Raw genomic sequence first — 24,106 nt, forward strand, 5'->3', positions numbered from 1 at the left:
TAAATGGGAAAATGGAGACTCACAGGAACAAACCTGACCAAGATTAGTGTGAGAGAACCTGAATTAAAACATATTTCCTGGGCCACCTGGCTGGCTTAGTCAGTAGAGCACATGACTCTTGATCTCAAGGTCATGAGTTCCAGCCCCACATTAGCGATTACTTTCAAAAATTAAAAAATAAAATCTTTAAAAAAAGTATTTCGTGTGGCACCTTGGTGGCTCAGATGGTTAAGCATCTGACTTCAGCTCAGGTCATGATTGCAAGGTCCTAGGATTGAGCCCCCTGTCAGGCTCCCCACTCTCCTCTTCCCCCTCCTCGTGTTCCCTCCCTCTGATAAATAATAAAGTCTTAAAAAACAAAAAAAAAAAAAGTACTTCCTGGGCACCTGAGCCACTCAGGTCATGATCCCGGAGTCCCAGGATGGGAGTCCCACTTTGGACTCCTTGCTCAGCAGGGAGTCTACTTCTCCCTCTGCCTCTGTTCCTTCCCCTACTCATTCTCTCTCTAATAAAATCTTTAAAAAATATATTTCCTGACTTTACTCCACTCTATCATATCACTATTAGAATATCAGGACCCTGAGTTTCCTAATGTTTTAAAAACAGTTCATTCTTTTCAAAAGCACCAATGCCTATGATGCAATTTCCTCCAAGCGGTCACTATTGATTTTTATACTATTACTACAAAGAAGAAAGGAAAAACAACACATTGGTTGTTGGAAACAGAAGTTCTAGAACAAATCGGGGTACAAGAGGCAGCAACAGGATTTTTTTTTTTTTTTAAGATTTTGTTTATTTATTTGGCAGACAGAGATCACAAGTAGGCAGAGAGGCTGGCAGAGAGAAGGAAGCAGGTTCCCTGCGGAGCAGAGAGCCCGATGCGGGGCTCGATCCCAGGACCCTGGGATCATGACCTGAGCCGAAGGCAGAGGCCTCAACCAACTGAGCCACCCAGGCGCCCCAGAAACAGGATTTTTAAGTCTAAGGGTGGAGGGTGAGGTTGCTTTTCCTCACCAGAAATTTCTATTTACTGTGTTAATTCACTACATTTAGAATACCGTTACTACACAATCCTTTTAGGGAAAGACCTATATTAATTACTCAAAACACCTGATAATATTAACTCCATGTAATTGTAACAGTTACTAAATACTGTCACTCCATACTATAAGGTAGAAAGTAAATAAAAATACTTCTTAGCAAAAACAATATAGACAGAAGCCAGGAAATAGTTTCTAGTTTAATCACACCACAAGTACAACCAAAATAAAAAATAAAAATAACACTGAAACAAAGATTACTTATAACTCCAGAACATTTTAATTCTAAAGAGCTTTAATATAGAAAAAGCCCCATAGTTTCCAAATGCCCCTCAAAAAGGGAATGAATAATGAGTCCCATCAGAGCTAGGGAAAAAAAATTTTTAAGGGGGTGAAGAGATGAAGGCTGACAACCATTCTCTTTCAAAAAGATAAACGATGTGTCCTCAAATAACCGCTCAGAAGGAAAAGAACTGTCCATATTTGCCTTATATATGGTATTGGGCAATTAAATGCCAACTAAGCTATTTAAGAATGACTTGCTAAAACATTGAAAAAATGAAAGACTTCGTCCTTGTCATAGACTGCCACTTCAGTGGAACATTCAGTGCACATGACTGGGTGGTAAAGTTCTTCTGCTTGTGCCTCTGCCGGCTCTGCAGCATCCTCATGGCTGGATCTCATCTTCTTAGGGCCTCGCCTTTTCTTCCTGTTCTCTGGGATTTTGTATCTTAGAACCTCCTCTTTGTTGACAGAACAATTCATCACAAACATTGCTCTATACTGAGTTTTGTAGGATTCGTGCCTAAGAGGAAAATGAAATGAAGAATTTGGATTTATGTTCTTTTTTAATAGGTTATCCATTTAGACTTTTTAAAAATTTTACTGAAGTATAGTTGACAGTGTTACACTGGTTTCAGGTGTACAACACAGTGATTCAAGAAGTTTACACACTATTATACTCAACAGAGCAGTGCAGCTACCATCTGTCAACATACAATGCTATTACAGTATCACTGTATTTTATACCCATGACTTATTCACTCCACACCTGGAAGCCTGTATCTCCCACTCCCCTTCACTCATGCTGGCCATCCCCCACCGTGCTCCCCTCTGGCAACCATCAATTTGTTCTCTATAATTATGGGTCTGTTTCTGCTTTTCATCATTTATTCATCTGTTTTGCTTTTTAGAGTCTATGTATAAGTGAAATAATATAATATTTGTCTTTCTCTGACTTAATTCCACTTAGCATAATACCCTTTAGGTCTATCCATGTTGTCACAAAAGGCAAGACCCTCAGCCTTTTTAGGGCTGAGTAATATTCCATTGTGTGCATATACCACAGTCTCTTTATTCATTGATCAAAGCATACTTAGGTTATTTTCATATCTTGGCTACTGTAAATACTACAGTACACACAAGGGTGCATATATCTTTTCGAATTTCAGTTTTCACTTTCTGGATAAATACTCCATACTGGAATGACTGCATCACTGGTTATTTCTATTTTTAATTTTTTTTTTAGGAATTTCCATGCTGTTTTCTACCATAACTGCACCGATTTACGTTCCCACCAACAGTACACGAGAGTTTCCTTTTCTCCACATCCTGACCAACACTTTTTGTCTTTTTGATTCTAGCCATCACGACAAATATAAGATAGTATCTCACTGTGGTTTTAAGTGCATTTCCCTGATGATTAATGATGCTGAGCATCTTTTCGTGTTATCTGTTGGACATTATAAGTCTACTTCAGAAAAACATCTATTCAGTACTCTGCCCATTTTAATCAGATTATTCGGGTTTTTCAGTGTTGAGTTGTATCAGTTCTTTACATATTTTGGATATTAATCCTGTAACAAATAGATCACTTGCAAATATCTTCTCCCATTCTATGAGTTGTCTTTTCATATTGTTGATGGTTTCCTTCACTGTGCAAAAGATGTTTATTTTGGTGTAGTCTTATCAGTTTATTTTTGCTTTTATTTCCCTTGCCTTAGAAGACATATCTGGAAAAATGTTGCTATTTTTTTCCTTGCCTTAGGAAACAAATCTGGGGAAATGGCTGACAGCAAAGAAATTACTTCTTATTGTTTTCTTCTAGGAGTTTTATGGTTCAGGTTTCACATTTAGGTCCTCAATTTATTTTTGTGTATGGTGTTACAAAGTAGTCCAATTTTCCCAGCATCATTTACTGAAGAGACTATCTTTTTTCCCCACTGTATATATTCTCACCTCTCCATGTAGTTAAAATTTTTTTAAGATTTATTTTTTCGATAGACAGAGATCACAAGTAGGCACAGGCAGGCTGCAGTGGGGCGGGGGGAGGAGGAGCAGGATCCCTGCTGAATGTAGTTAAAATTTAAGAACAAAAAAACTTACTGAAATATAAACAAAATAAAAACATGAGAACAAAATGGGAAATTTAAAGAAATGTTAAGTGGGGTGCCTGGGTGGCTCAGTCGGTTAAGCAGCTACCTTTGACTCAGGGTCCAGGGATCAAGCCCCGCATTGGGTTCCCTGCTCAGTGGAGAGCCTGCTTCTCCCTCTCCCTCAGCGTGCCACTCTGCCTACTTGTGCTCTATCTCTCTGAAAATCTTTAAAAAAAAAAATAAAATAATGTTAAGAGTTATTTTAAGAACAGGAAAAAACTTGTTAATAGAGAATAGTTTAAAGAATGAATATATCCTCTTTCCCACTGCTCTCTACTCAGCAGGGAGCCTGCTTCCCTTCCTCTCTTTCTGCCTGCCTTTCTGCCTATTTGTGATCTCTGTCTGTCAAATAATTAATTAATTAATTAATTAATTAATAGAAATTAAAGGGGCACCTGGATGGCTCAATGGGTTAAGTCTCTGCCTTCAGCTCAGGTCATGATCTCAGGGTCCTGGGATCGAGTCCTGCATCAGGCTCTCTGCTCAGTGGGGGCCCTGCATCCCCCTCCCCCTCTGTCTGCCTCTCTGCCTACTTGTGATCTCTGTCAGATAAATAAATAAAATCCTTAAAAAATTAAATTAAAAAAAAGTGGTACTGTTCTTGTCACCATTTTAGTAAAAGCTACAGTTTTATAAAAGCTTAAAGAGCTTCCAACTTTATAATGTCCACTCCTGGCTTTACTCTAGCAGTATACAGAATAGAAAATGCTTCATTTGTTCTCCTCATATACTCAGTATTTTCCTACCTCTTTCCCCACCCAATAAGTTGGATTTTTCTCCCCTTAAGCCTCATGCAACAGAAATATCTATCTGGCTAAACACAGCAAACGCAGGTATACTTTCATTAGTTCCACATGTTGATCTCCACCACCAACACAACCCACAAAGAATTTAGACTATGCAAGCTGGTACTTCTCCAAGTAAAATTATAAAAATGTCATTTATACTCCACTGGACTAGAATCCTGTATTAACATGGAACACAGTTTTTACCAAGGCTGATTTCTATCTGTTACATTATGGAACAACTTCTTTTCAGTACAGCAACTCTATAATAACACGGTTTAACTTGGAAGAGAAACAACTGCAGTACAAAGACATTTTACTTTTCCTGCATTCCATAAGTATGCTCTGGGTTGTCAATTTATATACAAAAAGCTAAGAGTTCATTTGGAAAGCACAAAATTTACTTGTTGCAGATGATCAAAAACCTCAAGTTAGCTTATAATAAGGTGAACTGTATCTGGCTATTCATTAGTACCTAGAACAAATCCACCACCCACAGTATCACTTAGTTTCGGACACAGACACACACACACACAAAGACACACACACACACACACACACACACACACACACACATTTTTTTTTTTTTTTGAGAGAGAGAAACAGAGACAGGAAGGGAGAGACAGAGACAGGAAGGGAGAGAGAAAGAGAAGACAAGAGGGGTAGAGGGAGAGAGAAAATCCCAAGCAGGCTCCATGCCCACCACAGCCCAATGCAGGGCTCAAGCCCACACCCTGAGGTCATGACCTGGGGTGAAATCAAGAGTCAGATGCTTAACTAAGGGAGCCATCCAGGCATCCCAATGACATGACCTTATATGTAGGAAACTGAAGACTGCACAAAAAACTACTAGAGCTGATGAACTAATTCAGCAAAGCGGCAGGATACAAAATCAACACACAAAAATCTGTTCACTTCTATACATAAGCAATGAATGATCCAGAAAGAAAAACAGAAGAGAGGTTACCACAGGCTGGGGTGGGTAGGGGTGGAGAATGGGGAAATTCTGTCTAATGGGTACAGAGTTTCTGTCTGGAATGACAAAAAAAAAAGTTCTGGAAGTGGACTGTGGAGACAGCTGCACAATATTGTGAAAGTAGTTAATGTCACTGAATCGTACATTTAAAATGGTTAAAACAGGGAACAAAGAGTACCCCCTCTCACCCCTCTCACCTATTCAACATTGTCCTTTAAGTCCAGCCAGGGCAATCAGGCAAGAAAATGAAATAAAAGGTATCCAAATAGGAAAGAAAGAGGTACAACTGTCTGTTTGCAGAAACATAATCTTTTAAACATAAAATATCACAGACGCCACCAAAAAAATGTTAAAATAAATATGAGGAGTGCCCGGGTGGCTCAGCTGGTTGGATGTCTGCCTTCGGCTTGGGTCATGATCCCAGGGTCCTGGGATCGGGGCCTACACGGGGCTCCCTGCTCAGTGGGAAGCCTGCTTCTCCTTCTCCCTCTGCCACTCTCCCTCTTGTGCGCTCTCTCTCTCTCTCTCTCTCTCAAATAAATATCTTAATAATAAATAACAAAATAAAAAACAAATATGAAATTCAGGAAAGTTTCAGGATACAAAACCAATATACAAAAAGCTACTGTTTCTGTACATTAACAGTAAATTATCTAAAAAAGAAATTAAGAAAATAATCCCATTCATGATGCCATCCAAAATAATAAAATACTTGGAAATAAACTTAACCAAGGAGGTGAGAGATTTATACACTGTAAAACATTCATGAAAGAAACTGAAGAAAATACAAGTAAATGGAAAGATATCCCAAGTGCATGCATCAGAGAACTACCATAATTTTTTTTTAAATTTTATTTATTTATTTGACAGAGAGGAAGATCACAAGTAGGTAGAACAGCAGACAGAGAGAGGGAGAAGCAGGCTCCCCACTGAGCAGAGAGCCCAATGCGGGGCTCAATCCCAGGACCCTGAGATCATGACCTGAGCTGAAGGCAGAGGCTTAACCCACTGAGCCACCCAGGTGCCCCAAGAATTACCATTATTAAAATGTCCACACTACCCAAAGCCATCTTAGTCAATGCAATCTATCAAAATTTCAATGGCATTTTTCACAGAAATAGAAAAAACCCTCAAAGCTGTATGGGATCACAAAAGACCCCAAACAGGCACAGCAACCCTGAGAAATAACAACAAAGTTGGAGGCATCACACGTCCCAATTTCAAACTGTACTACAAAGCTATAGTAATCAAAACAATACAGTTTGGGCATAAAAACAGACTCACACACCACTGGAGCAGAACAGAGAGCCCAAAAATGAACTCATGCATACATGGTTAACTACTACTTGATAAGGGAGCCAAAAATATGCAATGCCAGGGGCACCTGGGTGCCTCAGTGGATTAAGCCGCTGCCTTCGGCTCAGGTCACGATCTCAGGGTCCTGGGATCGAGCCCCGTGTCGGGCTCTCTGCTCCACAGAGAGCCTGCTTCCTCCTCTCTCTCTGCCTACTTGTGATCTCTCTCTGTCAAATAAATAAAATAAAATCTTTAAAAAAAAAAAATATGCAATGCCAGAAAGATAATCTCTTCAGTTAATGATTTTGGAAAAATCAGATATTTACATGCGAAAGAATGAAACCAGACCCTGACTTACTCCACTCACTAAAATTAACTTGAAATGGATTAAAAACATAAATGTGAGACCTGAAATTATAAAACTATTCAAAGAAAACATAGGGAAAAAGCTCAACATGGGTCTTGGCAATGACTTTTTGGATAACCACAGCAACAAAAGCAAAAATAAACAAGTGGGACTACATCAAGCTCAAAAGCTTCTGCACAGCAAAGAAATCATCAACAAAAGGAAAAGGGAACCTATGGAATGGGAGAAAATATTTATAAATTATGTATCTGACAAAGGGTTAATATCCAAGAAACTCATACAACTCAACAAAAAGTAAAGCAAAAATTGGCAAAGAACCAAAACAGACATTTTTTCCAAAAAACGATACACAAATGGCCAAAAGGTACATGAAAAGGTGTTCATCATCATTAATCATCAGGAAAATGTAAATCAAAAACTACAGTGAGTTATCACCTCACACCTGTTAGAATGGCTAATATCGAAAAGACAAGAAAAAACAAAAGTGAACCCTTTTGCATTACTGGTGGGAATATGAATTGGTATAGTCACTCTGGAAAACAGTATGGCACCTCCTCAAAATACTAAGAATAGTGGGGCGCCTGGGTGGCTCAGTCAGTTAAGTGGCTGCCTTCGGCTCACGTCATGATCCCAGGGTCCTGGGATCAAGCCCCACATCAGGCTCCCTGCTCAGCGCACTCTCCCTCTGCCTGCTGGTCTGCCTACCTATGTTCTCTCTCTGTCAAATAAATAAAACCTTTTAAAAAATATTAAGAATAGGGGCGCCTGGGTGGCTCAGTGGGTTAAGCCGCTGCCTTCGGCTCAGGTCATGGTCTCAGGGTCCTGGGATTGAGTCCCGCATCGGGCTCTCTGCTCAGCAGGCAGCCTGCTTCCCTCTCTCTCTCTGCCTGCCTCTCTGTCTACTTGTGATCTCTCTCTGTCAAATAAATAAATAAAATCTTAAAAAAAAAAAAAATATTAAGAATAGAACTACCATATGATCAAGCAATCCCACTTTTGGGTATGTGTCTGAAGGAAATGAAATCACTACCTCAAAGAGATATCTCCACCGCCATCTCAGCCAGGTGATCAAGTTCAACATTAACAGTCATAAATCTATTGACTTTTTTGTTGTTGACAGTCTGTGCCCTTGATATAATATAATGAAAACAACACTTTACCTCTGTGGTCTTCTCCCCCAAAATCTACTGCAGCTTTATTCATAAAAGCCAAACATGGAAACAAACTAAGTGTCCATACACAGGTGAATGGATAAAGAAAACATGGTGTATAAATAGAATAGAATATGGAAAAAAAAAAAAAAAAAAGAAGAAGAAGAAGAAGGAAATCCTGCCATTTGTGAAAACATGGATGAGCTTAAGGGCACTATACTAAATGAAGTAAGTCAGACAGAGACAAAAAATTACTGATCTCACTTATATGTGAATCCAAACAAAATGAACTCATAGAAACAGAGTAGACTGGTGGTTGGTGGGGGAAGAGTGGATGAATGAAAACAGTCAAATGGTACAAACTTCCAGTTATAAGATGAGGAAGGTCTGGGGATGTAATAAACAGCATGTAGTTAACAATGTTGAACTACATACTTGAAAGTTGCTAAGAAAGCAGACCTTAAAAGTTCTCAACACACACACAAAACAGGTATAGATGTGAGGTGATGGATGTGTTAACTTACCTTATTGTGGTAACTGTTTTGCAATACATGTGTATATCAAATCATCATGTTGTATACTTGAAACTAACATATAAACAATGTTATGTCACTTACATCTCAATAAAGCTAGGAAAAGAGTCTAAATTTTTAATTGTTCTAGTTGATAATAAACTGAATATCCAAATGATAAACTCTTTAATGAAAAATTTTTAATGGTTAAAATGATAAATGTTATATGTATTTCATCACAATTTTTTTGAAAAGTGTCTTTGACAGATTATGTCATTCTATAACATACATGCAGTTTCAATGAATCCTTGTCAGCACTGAAAGTGCTTTATTAGAAAAACTACTTATAACAGAAATACATATAACCAAAATTATTTGTATAAAGATTAATCATGTAGCAGCAAGGATATGTGAGGACAGAACTTTATCAGAATTCCTAAGTATAGGGGTGCCTGGGTGGCTCAGTCAATTAAATGTCTGCCTTCAGTTCAGGTCATGATCCCAGAGTCCTGGGATTGAGTCCCGCATCGGGCTCCCTGCTCAGAGGGGAGCCTGCTTCTCCCTCTCCCTCTCCCATTCCCCCTGCTTGTGCTCTCTATCAAATAATAAAAATTTAAAAAAAAAAAAAATTATTAAGTATATACCTCGACAGTCTATTTCTGATTTAAACAAAGACCACCAAATTTTATTTCGTTTTGTGTGTGCATGTGGTCACCCTTTATTCGTTACCTTTGGCAATCAAGACATAGTGTGGTCATGCAGGCAGGGCAATTCAAGACAGCATCACTATTTGGAACAGGCTGCTGTTGTTGATGTGGCCTCTGTATTCCAAAACCATGGTAGCTACAACAGAAAAAGAAAAGGTTGATGGGGGTAGTGGGAGAGACATACATACATTAAAGCCAAACCCTGATTCTTTTTTTCTAAAGGGCTCCACGCCCAACATGGGGCTTGAATTCACAACCCCAAGATTAAGAGTCACATGCTCTGGGGTGCCTGGGTAGCTCAGTGGGTCAAGTGTTGAACTCCTGATTTCAGCTCAGGTCATGACCTCAGGGTTGTGAGATTGAACCCCATGTCAGCCTCCACTCTGGGCATGGAGCCTGCTTAAGATTCTCTCTCCCCCTCTGCTTCTGCCCTTCCCCACCTCTCTCTTCCCCCCACCTTAAAAATTAAAAAAAAGGCACATGCTCTACCAAATCAGCTAGCCAGGTGTCCCCAAGATCTTGATGTCTAATGCCACTCTCCAATAAAAGAAACTAGCACTCCTGAGAGAAATGACTGATTCTAGGAACAGGCATACGAGATGAACCTGGAGCTTCCTGTACTTCCAGAAAGTAAGGAAGTGCTCAAAAACAATGAAGCAGGTATGTCAAGGGGTCACAAAAGCCAGCTGAAAGAGTTCCCAATGGCCAAAGCTGAAACAATTAGAACAAAATAAAACAATATTGGATTATAACCCAAAGTATAAATAAATATCCCTGAGGCTATACTGATATGAATGAATGAATGAACGAAGGGAAGGATGAAGAACAGACAAATCTCCCGTATGAAAGAATAATTTACGAAGATATTCTCCCCCCAAGGAAGTGGAGCATAACTCCCCACTCCTCAAGTCTGGGCTGCACACAGTGACTTCCTTCCCAAAGTACAGTATGCAAAGAAGGGGTAGAGAGTTAACTTTACAGCAGGAAACCTGACAGTTCCTCACCAAGGCGACCAAGATCAACATTAACAATCATAAATCATGTTGACAGTATGTGCCCTTCATTACAATGTGATGAAAATGGCACTTTGTCTCTGTGGTCTTCCTCACCAAAACCCATAATCCCAGTCTAATCTATGAAAAACATTACACATTCCAATAGAGTGGCCTCCTACAATATACCTGACCACTACTCCTAAAAACTGTTAAGATCATCAAAACCAAGGAAAGTCTGAGAAACTGTCAACAGCAAGAAGAGCCTAAAGAGACATGACAACTTTAAGTACCTGGTATCCTGGATGGGCTCTTGCAATCAAAAATACGTAGTAAGGAGGCACCTGGGTGGCTCAGTGGGTTAAGCCACTGCCTTCGGCTCAGGTCATGATCTCAGGGTCCTGGGATCGAGCCCCACATCGGGCTCTCTGCTCAGCAGTGAGCCTGTTTCCCCCCCTCTCTCTCTGCCAGCCTCTCTGACTACTTGTGATCTCTCTGTCAAATAAATAAATAAAATCTTTAAAAAAAAAAAAAGAAAATACGTAGTAGGTAACTAAGAAAATCTGAATAAAGTATGGACCTTGGTTTATAATGATATATAAATACTGGTTCATTAATTGTGATAAATGTACATATTAATGTAACATGTTAGTAATAGGTGAAACTCTGTGTGTCTATGTGTGTGTGTTATTGTGGGAGGGTAGACAGGAACTCTGTATTATTGGCTCAATATTTCTGTAAATCTAAAACTGTTCTAAAAAATAAAGTCTCTTGGGGTGCCTGAGTGGCTGTGTCAGTTGAGTCCAACTTCCAGTTTTGACTTGTGTCATGACCTCTCGGGGAGTGGCGGGACTGACGCAGCATCAGGCTCCACACTCAGCAGGGAACCACTTGAGAGTCTCTCTCTCTTTCCCTCCCTCATCTGCATTTTCTCTCTCAAATAAATAAAAAAATAAATCTAAATAAATAAATTCTATTAATTTGAAAACCCTAGCAAAGCTACATTTTAAAAGCAAGCATGTAAGCTCTAAGTGCTTTAAGATTTTTGTCTGTTTAGGGGCGCCTGGGTGGCTCAGTGGGTTAAGCCTCTGCCTTCTGCTCAGGTCATGATTTCAGCGTCCTGGGATCAAGTCCCATACTGGGCTCTCTGCTCAGCCTCCCTGTGAGAGATCTCTTGTGATCTTGTGATCTCTCTCTGTCAAATAAATAAATCTTAAAAAAAAAAAAAAAGATTTTTGTCTTTTGTTATTTGTTGTATTTCAAGAATCTAGAACAGTGTCTGGTACATAGTCACTGTTCAGTGAACATTTGCTGACTGCAAAAGTATAACACAAATCTACTTATGAAGGTACTAAAGTATAAAAGCATATGTTTCTGAAAAGGGAGTTATGGGGGGCGCCTGGGTGGCTCAGTGGTTTAGGCCGCTGCCTTCGGCTCGGGTCATGATCTCAGGGTCCTGGGATCGAGTCCCGCATCGGGCTCTCTGCTCGGCAGGGAGCCTGCTTCCCTCTCACTCTCTCTGCCTGCCTCTCTGCCTACTTGTGATCTCTCTCTGTCAAATAAATAAATAAAAACAATCTAAAAAAAAAAAAAAAGAAGGAAAAATAACAAAGAACAAAGTGGGAGACTGGAGGCTAAAAGGTAAGGTACAAACACCCAACAACATCAAACTCTCTCTGGACTTAAATATACTTGATTTATGGGTAGCCTGGGTGGCTCAGTGGGTTAAGCCTCTGCCTTTGGCTCAGGTCATGATCTTAGGGTCCTGGGATCAAGCCCCACATCGGACTCTGCTTGGCAGGGAGCCTATTTCCCCCTCTCTGCCTGCTCTCTGCCTACTTGTGATCTCTCTGTCAAATAAATAAATATTTTTTTTTAAAAAATACTTGATTTATCTTCTGTTGTTCAGTTTTCAAGAGTTTATCATCCCGGCCCCTACTACCTTAGCTACATCAAAGCTTCCTAGAATGGGACTCCAAGGTTTGCATTTAATTCTTCCCAGGTGATTCTGAAGCACAGCCAGGTGAGGAAAGCACTGGGTAACAGCAGTATACTGCCTAGCTTTTAGTTGTATGACAAATTAGCCTTCATAAACTGGAACTGGAAAACAAGTTCCAGTTTAAGGCATTTCCTCTTGGGATGATGAAAATGGTTTGAAAAACAGAGGTAGTAGCTGCCTAACACTGTGAATATACTAAATGCCACTGGATTGTTCACCTTATAAAATGACTAATTTTAAATAAATTAAATAGGGGCGCCTGGGTGGCTCAGTAGGTTAAAGCCTTCAGCTCAGGTCGTGATCCCAGGGTTCTGGGATCAAGCCCCACATCGGGGCTCTCTGCTCAGCGGGAAGCCTGCTTCCTCCTCTCTCTCTCTCTGCCTGCCTCTCTGCCTGCTTGTGATCTCTGTCAAATAATTAAAATCTTTAAATAAATTAAATGATTAATTTTATATTATGTGAATATCTCCTCAATTTAAAAAAAATCTAATTTGTGGGGCGCCCGAATGGCTCAGTGGTTAAGCATCTGTCTTCAGCTCAGGTCATGATCTCAGGATCCTAAGATGGAGTCCCGTGTCAAGCTCCCCACACAGCGGGGAGTCTGCTTCTCCCTCTCCCTCTGCTACTCCCCGCCCCCCCAGCGGTCACTCTAATAAATAAATAAAATATTTTAAAAATCGAATCTGTAAATAATTAAAAAGAACAATTCAGGTGTAAAATATAACATCCACTCTTCCTCCACATAAATGTTTAATCTCCAAATAATCTGAAATTATGTCTATTTGAGAAAAGTCAGCATTATTTCTTCAACAGAGAGACTGGCTACAGCAGTTTGAATTCAACAACAGTAGTTTTTTAAAAATAAATTACCTGACAGGTGCCTGAATGGCACAGTCAATTAAGCTTCTGACACCTGGTTTCAGCTCAAGTTGTGATCTCAGACTCAACGAGATGAGGCCCCGAGTCAGGCTCCATTCTCAGAGCAGAGTCTGCTTAAGATTCTCTCCCCAGGGCACCTGATTGGCTCAGTTAGTTAAGCATCTACCCTCAGCTCAGGTCATGATCCCAGGGTCCTGGAATCGAGCCCCACATCAGGCTCCCTGCTCAGCCTGGAGCCCTGCCTGTCCCTCTCCCTCTGCTGCTCCCCCTGCTTGTGCTCTTTCTGTCAAATAAATAAATATTTTTTTAAAAGACTCCCCATCTCCTGCCCCTTGCCACCAAACTCATTCTCCCTCTCGCTCCCTCTCTCTGTCAAATAAATAAATAAATCTTTTAGAAAAATCTAAAAAAAATAAGTCATCTGAGTGAAATCTGCTGGTAATTTTCAAAATAAATAATTCAACAGTTTTCTTCCAAAATTCTTTTTTTAATGTATGTCTGTATGAACACAATACACATAAATTCAAAATGTAAACACAAAGATGCCCGGGTGACTCAGTCGGTTAAATGTCTGCGTTTGGCTCAGTTCATGATCCCAGGGTCCTGGGACTGAGTCCCACATCAGGCTCCTTGCTCAGCAGGAGACTGCTTCTCCCTCTGCCTGCCACTCCCCCTGCTTATGCTCTCCCTCTCTCTCTCTCTGACAAATAAATAAACAAAATCTTTTTTTTTTTTTTTTTTTAATAAAGATTCCATCCATCTACTTGACAGACGGAGACCACAGGTAGGCAGAGAAGCATACAGAGAGAGAGGAGGAAGCAGGCTCTCCACTGAGCAGAGAGCCCGACTTGGGGCTCGATCCCAGGACTCTGGGATCATGACCCGAGCTAAAGGCAGAGGCTTTAACGCCACCCAGGCGCCCCGAAATAAAATCTCTTTTTAAAAATGTGAATGTAGTAAAAATCATCTCTTAATCATTTTTCTCTAAAGATTCTAAATATTAAAGTTAAGTTCTTACCCTCTTCTCTGTGCATCAACCCAGGCCTGATCTCTGTTATCTTTTTCAGGATCATATAGTAACTCATCATTTGTTGGAATCCTATGTCGCTTTTTCTTCTTCTTCTTGGTCACCTGTGCTAATTTAGAATATGTTAAGGATATGGCTAGGTATCATGTCTAAAGCACACACTTCTTTAATACAGAACATAGAATCTTCAGCTACATTTTTTTTTTCTATGTGTATTTCCCCCCAAAAATTTTTTTAACTATTCCTCCAAATAAATTTCTTGTCCAATTAATAAGGCACTAAAATGAAGATGACAGAGGAGGAAAAAATTGTTTCTTCACTAAAAACATACTATTATCTCAAGAACTGTACTCAAATTATGAGAATTCAGTCTCAGAAAGACCAAAGTAAACCAAGATCAAAAACTTCCTGACGTTATAAATTCTCAACAAATTCCCATATATAAAATGCTACTGAAATCAGAATAAAAGAATTTCAGGGTACATGGGTAGCTCAGTCAGTTAAGGGTCTGCCTTTAGCTCAAGTCATGATCCCAGGGTCCCAGGACTGAGTCCCACATGGGGCTCCTTGCTCAGTGAGGAGCCTGCTTCTCCCTCTGCCTGCCTTTCTCCCTGCTTGTGCATGCGCTCTCTCACTCTCTCTCTGACAAATAAAGAAGTAAAATCTTAAAAAAAAAAAAAATCTTAAAAAAAAAAATCAGGGGCACCTCAGTGGCTCAGTCAATTAAGCATCCAACTCTTGATTTCAGTTTGCATCATGATCTTAGGGTCATGAGATCAAGCCCCATGTCAGGCTCCACACTCAGGGTGAGCCTGTTTGAGATTTTTCCCTCTCCCCCTGCCCCTCCTCTGACTCACGTAGGCAGGCATGTGTGCACACAGTCTCTCTCTCTCTCTCAAAATAAATAAAGAAAATCTTTTTTTAAAAAAAGTGAAAACCCACTATGGTTATCTACATGCACTAGATTTTTTAAATTTACTTAAACAGGTTAATATTTAGGTAATATTATATAAAAATATAAAATTGTTTCTTGGAGTGCCTGAGTGGCACAGTCAGTTGAGCATCTAATTGCTTCTTTACCATATAAATGTGTTACTTGTGCATTTCAGCATAATTACTGATATAATTAAATCAGTTTTAACTCTTCCTATGTTTACCTTTGCTCAGATTTTATACAAAATCAATTCCAGAGAACAGAGAAGCCAATAAAAAAGCAATGAGTTAGAAAAATTTCTGTAAAATATAAAGTATATATAAATTTCTATATTTTCTGTAAAAATGTATTAACTATTTGCAGGTGTGAAAGCAAATGTTGCTGTACTAAGGAACCTTAAGAAGGGGGCCAAGAGCTCTGAAGAAGTTAGGACTGAGCTGGGTGGGACACACTCTCCCTTCTCCTTAATATGCCCATGCAGTGCTCATGCAGCACCCCTGCCGGTCCCATGTCTTCATATGTGCATTCCCATCTGTTCTTATTTATCAATTCCTGCTTTTGTTTTCGCATCAACAGCCTAGAATTTCTTAAAAGATGAAACTCGGGAGGGAAATTCTAATATCCAGTAATTCTTAGGTAAACCTTTTTTTCTATAAAATATAACCTCTAAACCTGGTAAACATGCTACTTACCTGTTTTGTCTTCATCCTCAGAATCAGAATCAAAATATATATCATCATAGTACTTTGTCAGAGCTGTTCCAACTTTTCCAGTTCCCGAGGAAGACCCTATTTACATAAGGGCAGTTTACAGACTAAACCATATACAACTGACAAGGAAAAAAATGCAACTTACTCTTCCATCACCTCAAAATAATTATCAACCCATTCCCAATCTCATTTGGATGAAAAAATACTTTCACATCAATGACTTGCTGAATTTCTATGCCCTATGCAATTACAGAGAACTGTAACTGTTACAATGTAATGAAGTGTTCCAAATCATGAGAAAATTTTTCTCTCACCCTTCTCACAAATCTTGAATTAGATTTTATTGAATTACAAAATAGCCTATTTCCAGGTTGCCACCATACATATCTCTACCTTTCAGCCATGTGGTACACTGTTAAGAACAGGAAATAAACATCATCTCCTATGGGACCTTAGGGGAAAGAGGATAAGAGCCCTAAAGAGAGGCAGGGGACATGATTCAAGGACATACTTTCCTCTCCTCAGTTGTGCCCAGCGGCACGACTCAGACTATATTCGACTCAGACTATATTCGTGTCCTCACAAGCCTGTGTCCCTAATTCCTCCTCTTAATTAACATCTGCTTTTGCTCTTACTGTTATTACTATTACATATGCTAATATGTAATACAGCTAATACATGGAAACCAAAGCTGAGGTATAAAACAGTTTTGGGGTCAGGTACACTTCACATAAAAACAAAGCATCAAAATGAAGTATGTTTCATTACTTACTAAAATGAGACAGGAATTTGTGGTGACCTATCATTCACTCTGCCGTATCAGTGCTATGTAACCCTAAAAACCCTTCTATAAGTTTGTGTGTCTTTTTTATCCTAGGGCAAAAATTACAAAAGAAAATTACACAAGTAAACAATACTAAACAGTGTCATTTCCACAACAGGAAAATTCTTCACTAGTCATCAAAGAAAACTATGCTCAACTTTTCAAACATATTCATTCATTCACTCAATAAATATTTATTAAGCACCTACTCAAAGTGCCAGTGCGACAAAACAGAGCATATATAAGGTTCCTGCTCTTGTGAAGCTTAGAAAAATATCTATACCAGGGGCACCTGGTGGCTCTGTGGGTTGAGCCTCTGCCTTCGGCTCAGGTCATGATCCCAGGGTCCTGGGATCCATCCCTGCATTGGGCTCTCTGCTCAGCAGGGAGCCTGCTTCTTCCTCTCTCTCTCTGCCTCTCTGCCTACTTGTGATCTCTCTCTGTCAAATAAATAAATAAAATCTTAGAAAAAAAGAAAAATATCTATATGAAAATCTAACTAAACGTTTACCTGTTTCCAGAGAGGATAACTTGTCCTCCATTGTTTTTATGGTAGAATTTAATTCGGCTTCCATTTCTTTTTCAAATTCATCTTCACTAGATGATTCACTTTCTCCAGTAAGACATTCTCTGATGAGTTTTCGTTTTTGGTCAGGCGTTCCATGTAAAAGCACATCCACTTCATCTTCAGAACTAGTTTGCATTTAAATCATAAGGCATGTGAATACTAGAAAATTAAAATGACCTAAAACTCCCATCATCTCACTGCCCAACAATTTTAAGTTTTTACAAGGTTGCAGTTATGTATTATATTACAAACAGCTATTCTCATTTAAAGATCAACCATTTCGGGGCGCCTGGGTGGCTCAGTGGGTTAGGCCTCTGCCTTCGGCTCAGGTCATGATCTCAGGGTCCTGGGATCGAGTCCCACATTGGGCTCTCTGCTCGGCAGGGAGCCTGCTTCCCCCTCTCTCTCTGCCTGCTGCTCTGCCTGCTTGTGATCTATCTCTCTCTGTCCAAGAAATAAATAAACTCTTTAAAAAAAAAATAAATAAAGATCAACCATTTCTCAGGGTGCCTGGGTGGCTTAGTCAGTTAAGCATCTGCCTTCCACTCAGGTTAGGATCTCAGGGTAATCTCAGGGTCAGCAGGCTCCCTGCTCAGCCGGGAGTCGGCTTCTCCCTCCCCTTTTGCTCCTCCCCCTCATGTGTGCCTGTGCCCCCTCTCTCAAATAAATAAAATCTTAAAAGAAAAAAAAAAAAAGATCAACCATTTCGCATATTTCCAAATATATTTTCAAAGTCTGCATAACATTTCCTCTTATAGATGCTGTACATATATTTCTCTTTGTTATTACACTACAATGATTATCTCAGTAGGGCATATGTAATTTTGTTTCTGTTGATTTCCTTAGGATAAATGTCTAGAATTAGACATAAAACATCTTTCTAACTTCTTTTCCAAAAGTATTGCACCAGTTCATAACTCTATCAACAATCAAAAGTTTACTTCACAAAACTAGGAGTTTTTTGACATACTTAAATAAAACTTATTTGTACTTAAAACTTAATACATGTAGCCAATATATAGCTAATATATCCAAACAAAATGTTAACAGATAGTAATTAGATGTTACAATTTTAAAGGCTAAAGAGAACTATAAAAAGAAGGTTAAATTATATTACAAATTCTCCTGAGCAATTACTGCCAGTTTACTTGGCCTTTTGCCCCTGGGTTTCCCATTAATAGCAATATGACAGAAATAAACCAGATACCAGAAAAAAATGAAATGTTATCAAAATGAATGAAACACCTAACATATTTCTAATACAATCAATAGTTCATAAATAATGTTCAATTATTTGTGGTCTGATGAATAGTTACAGACTACCCCTGGTTTTCTTTTCTCTACATTCTTCTTCTAGGACAATGCTTTTAAGCCTCCAGCAGAACGTAAATCTGAAAAATGCAACTTGCACCATCCAATTTGCTAATGATAGAGGCCTTAGCCAGACTCTACTCATAGGAGAATTCCTCATCTAACACTCCTCATCCTGAACCATATACTCCCTCTCTCCTTTACCACTATACTCATTTGGGTCCTCTTAACTCTTCCTGTTTCCCCATATCCTAAGGATCACCAAGCCTCCAAACTCTTTTATTTCGTTCTATCCTTAATCCTGCTGCCAAAATGTTAGTCCTAAAAAACTGTCATCACATCACTACCCAATTCTGAAAGAAATCATCTATGGCCAAATCAACTACAGCACTCAAAAGAGCCTTCCCCATTTTGTTTCACCTTATCTTTCCACCTGCACTGGGATCCCTGCTCAGCGGGAAGCCTGCTTCTCCCTCTCCTGCTACCCCTGCTTGTGTTCGCTCTCTTGCAGTCTCTCTCCCTGTCAAATAAATAAATAAAATCTTTTTAAAAAAATTTATCTTTCTGGGGGCGCCTGGGTGGCTCAGTGGTTTAAGCCGCTGCCTTCGGCTCAGGTCATGATCTCAGGGTCCTGGGATCGAGTCCCGCATCGGGCTCTCTGCTCGGCGGGGAGCCTGCTTCCCTCTCACTCTCTCTGCCTGCCTCTCTACCTACTTGTGATCTCTCTCTGTCAAATAAATAAATAAAATCTTTAAAAAAAAAAAATTTATCTTTCCAGTCTTAACCCCTCACCCTTGAATTATACCACTGGTCTCCAACTAAGGCACATCTTGCCCTCCATGGAATATATGGCATAGCTAGACATTTTTGACTGTGACAACTAAGAGGCGGGAGGAGGGACTACTGGCAAACAGTGGGTAGAGGTCAAGGATACTGTTAAACATCCTACAATGCACAGGACAGCCTCCCACAACACAGCAGAGACTTATGTGATCCAAGATGTCAATGCTACTGAGGCTGAGAAACTGATGTATCCTATATTCCAGTGTTTCCAAAGTGTGCAATGTATTATCTTAAGGAGTACCAGGACAGACAGGCTGCTAAACAACTTTGAAGTCATTGTGATAGGACTCTAAAATGATACAAATACTATGGAAAATAGCTTGACAGGGGCGGCTGGGAGGTTCAGTGGTTAAGCGTCTGCCTTCAGCTCCGTCATGATCCCAGGGTCCTGGGATGGAGCCTGCTTCTCCCTCTCCTGCTTTCCCTGCTTATGTTCCCTCTCTCACTGTGTCTCTCTGTCAAATAAATAAATAAAATCTTAAAAAAAAAAAAAGAGAAGAAAATAGCTTGACAGTTTCTTATAAAACCAAACATGCAACTACCACACAACCCGGCAATCACATTCCTTGGCATATATCCCAGAGAAATGAAAACTTATGTTCACACAAAAACCTATACATGAATGTACAGATGCTTTATTCACAAGAATCAAAACGAGAAACTAGACATCCTTCAATAAGGGAATGGTTTTAAAAAATGTGAAATAGTTGTCAGCAATAAAAAAGGAATGATTTACTGATACCTACAACAATGTGAATGAATCTCCAGAGAACTATGCTGAATAAAAAAAGCCAATTCCAAAAACTTACATACTGCATGATTCCATTTATATAATATTCTTAAAAAGGACAAAATTATAGAAGTGGATAATAGATTGGTGGTTACCAGCATTTAAGTAGGGCACGGTGGGGCAGAAAGCTGGCAATGAGGGATCCTTGTGGTAATGGAAATGTTCTACATTTTGACCATATTAATGGTCAAATTTCACCAGTTGTAATATTATACAAAGATTACTAATGTTAACATCGAGGGAAAGTGAATAGAGAAGACACAGAATCCCTCTGTATTATTTTTTAACTTTTCTTGTGGCATTAATTTGCTGTCATAAGTTCTTACATTTTTTTTTTTTAAAGATTTATTTATTTATTTATTTATTTGACAGAGAGAGAGGTCACAAGTAGGCAGAGAGGCAGGCAGAGAGAGAGGAGGAAGCAGGCTCCCTGCAGAGCAGAGAGCCCGATGCGGGGCTCGATCCCAGGACCCTGAGATCATGACCTGAGCCGAAGGCAGCGGCTTAATCCACTGAGCCACCCAGGCGCCCAAGTTCTTACATTTAAATATACAATTAGGGGCACCTAGGTGGCTCAGTGGGTTAAGCCTCTGCCTTTGGCTCGGGTCGTGATCTCGGGGTCCTGGGATCGAGCTCCACATCGGGCTCTCCGCTTGGTGGGGAGCCTGCCTCCCCCCACCTCTCTCTGCCTGCCTGTGATCTCTGTCAAGTAAATAAATTAAATAAATAAATAAAATCTTAAATAAACAAACAAATTAAAGGCACGTGGGTGGCTCAGTTGGTTAAGCAACTACCTTTGGCTCCAGTCATTATCCTGGACTCCTGGGATGGAGTCCCACATCAGACTCCCTGCCTAGCAGGGAGTCTGCTTCTGCTTCTCCCTCTGACCCTCTCCCCTCTCATGCTCTCTCTCTGTCTCTCATGCTCTCTCAAATAAATTAATTAATTAATTTTTAAAAATCTTAAGTATACAATTCACTGATTTTTTTCCCATATACTATTTCTTATAACTACCTCTGAACCTACCTCAACATGAAGTTTAATTTTTTAAATAAAGATTAATCACAAGACAAGAGAGTCACTTTTATTACAAATTTTCTCTAACCCTCGTGACTATTTCAGAAGTGTCAGCACAGCTAGCTGAGGCAATACTGTATGGGCCAGGTATATTCTTGCTGAGGGTGTCAAGAATGCAAAGTTCTCACCACTCTTCACCCAGGCTATTTCTCAGGGTTATGTTTTACAGTGTGCAGCCTTGAAGGATAAGGTGAGGTCTCTCTCCAGGAGAAAGAACAGGCTTATTTACTGACTGCTGTAAAAGAAGTGGAATTCCCAAGCTCAAGTGGTCCTCAGCCATGATGCAATCCAGACTGTGTAGCATGCACCTGGGCCTCTTCGTGCAATCTCTGTAGGAGTTGGGAAGTAAGAGCAACCAACTCGATCGTGATGCTCATTCTGCCTGCTCTGAGCAGTCTCCAACCCAGGAGTTTCTTATTTTCTGCCAGGTTCCATGAAACAGTAAGACTATAAAATACTAGCTTATAAGCAGGATAAAATCAAATCCTGACAGACTTTCCCAATCTCTCCAATCTCCCTTTATTAAGACAACCAGCACTGGCTGGCCTCAGAGCCTTGAGCAGGCAATACTGTCTAACAACACTGTTCCATTTCATAGTATTTATTCTCACAGTTACCTTACCAGTGGCAACTGTCACAGGATTACAGAGCTTCTTTAAAGAAACTTAACCCCTACCCCACCCCCAAAAAAAAGAAAGAAAAGAAATTTAGCTACAAAAATCTTAAAGAAAAATATTAGGGGCGCCTGGGTGGCTCAGCGGGTTAAAGCCTCTGCCTTCCGCTCAGGTCATGATCCAAGGGTCCTGGGATAGAGCCCCCCATCAGGCTCTCTGCTCTGCGGGGAGCCTGCTTCCTCCTCTCTCTCTCTGCCTGCCTCTGTCTACCTGTGATCTCTGTCTGTCAAATAAATAAATAAAATCTTTAGAAAAAAAGAAAAATATTAAATAAGTTGTAATATAGGTGAATATGGAGATGGTAATGACTGAGTAACTCAAGTCCAGGAAATACTGCTTATTTCAATGAAACTTATTTCAACGAAATTTCAATGAAACTAATTGAGGCCTACTAATTGATAATCTCCTTTCACAGACTAGACCCACTACCTGAAACTCGCAGGAAATCTTGGAATCCATCCTCACTCCCCACAAGATACTCTTCACAGCAGTCCAATCTCCCAAGCCTACAACCCCTCCCCAGGATAATACCATGAAACATTAGGACTGGAGGAAGGACAGTTTCACAGAAAGCTTAGTTGGGACAGAATGTTTTAGAGTTTATGGACAGGATCTGCTGCCATCTTTAAAAAAAAAAAAAAAAACAAAAACCATAAACGTGCTAGGAAATCTCTCGCCAGCATAACTGCAAACTTCCCCCAGGTAAGCTGAAACCCTCCTGGAAATCTCTCCAGAACGTCTGTGTCTGTCTCAGGTCCTCGTTTTCTACAATAACATACTTTTTTCCAAGATATTTATGTTCCAAATACGTGTCTTATTTCCCCTACTAGACGGAGAGCCTGTAGAAAACTGTAGCCGTAAACAAGCATACAAAACGTGCTCAAAAAAAGCTGGCTGACCGGGCGCCTGAGTGGCTCAGTCCTTAAGCGTCTGCCTTCGGATGAGGTCGTGATCCCAAGGTCCTGGGATCTAGCCCCACAGAGAGCTCCCTGCTAGGCTAGCCAGCTTCTCCCTCTCTCTGCCTATTGATCCCTACTGTGCTCGCTCGCTCGCTCGCTCTGTCTTTGTGTCAAATAAATAAATAAAATCTTAAAAAAAAAAAAAAGCTGAGTATTCCTTAATTTGTTTATGACAGTTTAGTCTTCGAGAGGGTCACTTCACCCTAAGTCCCACTAGTCTCAAACATACTTAAGATGCAGCTGTTATCCCTTTCTGTAGATGAAAAAAACGAGGGTAAGTGACCTGCTCTCACTCACTGTGCTAGTAAGCTGCAGAGGCAGGATTCGATCCCAAGGCTTTTGAAGACTTACGCGTAATTCCAGAATATTCCCGTTCCCCGCGCCGGTGTCCGCCCCGCCTCCCTCGTGGCTGCGCAACCTCACCAGAACCCCACTTGGCGTCCCACAGGCAACAGCGGGGCATGAAAGGCGCCCGAGTCGCTGGGCCGAGGGTCCGCAAGGGCCTGGCAGGCGCAGCGACTGGAAGAGGCTAAAGCCTGTCCTCGGCCCGAAGCCTCGGAAGCCGGGACGGGGCAGGGGCCCACCTGCTCAAAGCGGGTTCTTCGTCGCTAGGCTCTTCTACTGCGTAGGGGTCGTAGTCCTCCTGGAGCCTGTTCATGGTGGCCTGCACCCTCGGACACCGACTACCAGCCGACGCACAGCATCTGTTTACTCCGCAGGTGCCCCAGCTAAAGCGTCCGCCACTCCACTTCCGCCCACACTTCCGTGCCCTCCCTGCGCGCCTGCGCAGATCGTGCCAGTGAGGGGTCCGGGAGAGGGCTTGAGTCCCGGCGTCTCGCCACCTCCCTGTGGGTCTTCTGCTTACTTGGAAATAGCAGCCTAATTACAGAACCTAGGAATCAGCAGTCTCCCAAGTGGCATTCTGAGCTGAGCGCTCTATGTGCAGTCTCTCACGTCGTGGCATGAAGAAGCAGAAATCTAAGGGGGCGCCTGGGTGGCTCAGTGGGTTAAGGCTTCTGCCTTCAGCTCAGGTCATGATCGTGCCCCGCATCGGGCTCTCTGCTCAATAAAGAGTCTGCTTCTTCCTCTCTCTCTGCCTGCCTCTCTGCCTAACTCTCTGTTAAATAAATAAATAAAATCTTTTAAAGAAGAAGAAGAAGAAATCTAGATGCTGAGGGACATGCAGCCTGAAATCTGGGCCAGTAGGTCCCCAGACGCTAATACCTAATGTCCCTCCAACCTTCAAGCCTC

At 40.7% G+C, this 24,106-nt stretch overlaps 1 protein-coding gene across 2 annotated transcripts; it reads right to left on the reverse strand.

Annotated features, from left to right (window-relative positions):
- Window positions 1–1,376: 1,376 nt before the first annotated feature.
- Window positions 1,377–23,612, reverse strand: LOC123944873 (E2F associated phosphoprotein). 2 transcript variants are annotated; one of them, XM_046010286.1, is made up of 6 exons: window positions 23,440–23,612; window positions 17,145–17,326; window positions 15,793–15,888; window positions 14,158–14,275; window positions 9,292–9,405; window positions 1,377–1,845 (listed from the first exon to the last, which is right to left on the reverse strand). In XM_046010286.1, the coding sequence occupies exons 1-6, from the start codon at window positions 23,511–23,513 to the stop codon at window positions 1,569–1,571; spliced, it is 861 nt and encodes a 286-aa protein (XP_045866242.1). In that variant the 5' UTR covers window positions 23,514–23,612; the 3' UTR covers window positions 1,377–1,568. The 2 variants fall into 2 exon arrangements, with proteins under 2 accessions (XP_045866242.1, XP_045866243.1); XM_046010287.1 differs by lacking the exons at window positions 1,377–1,845; window positions 14,158–14,275 and having other exon boundaries at window positions 9,335–9,405; window positions 23,440–23,611.
- Window positions 23,613–24,106: the final 494 nt, after the last annotated feature.

The sequence above is a fragment of the Meles meles genome, chromosome 6 (assembly GCF_922984935.1).
Source record: "Meles meles chromosome 6, mMelMel3.1 paternal haplotype, whole genome shotgun sequence".
In the NCBI taxonomy this organism is placed as follows: Eukaryota; Metazoa; Chordata; class Mammalia; order Carnivora; family Mustelidae; genus Meles; species Meles meles.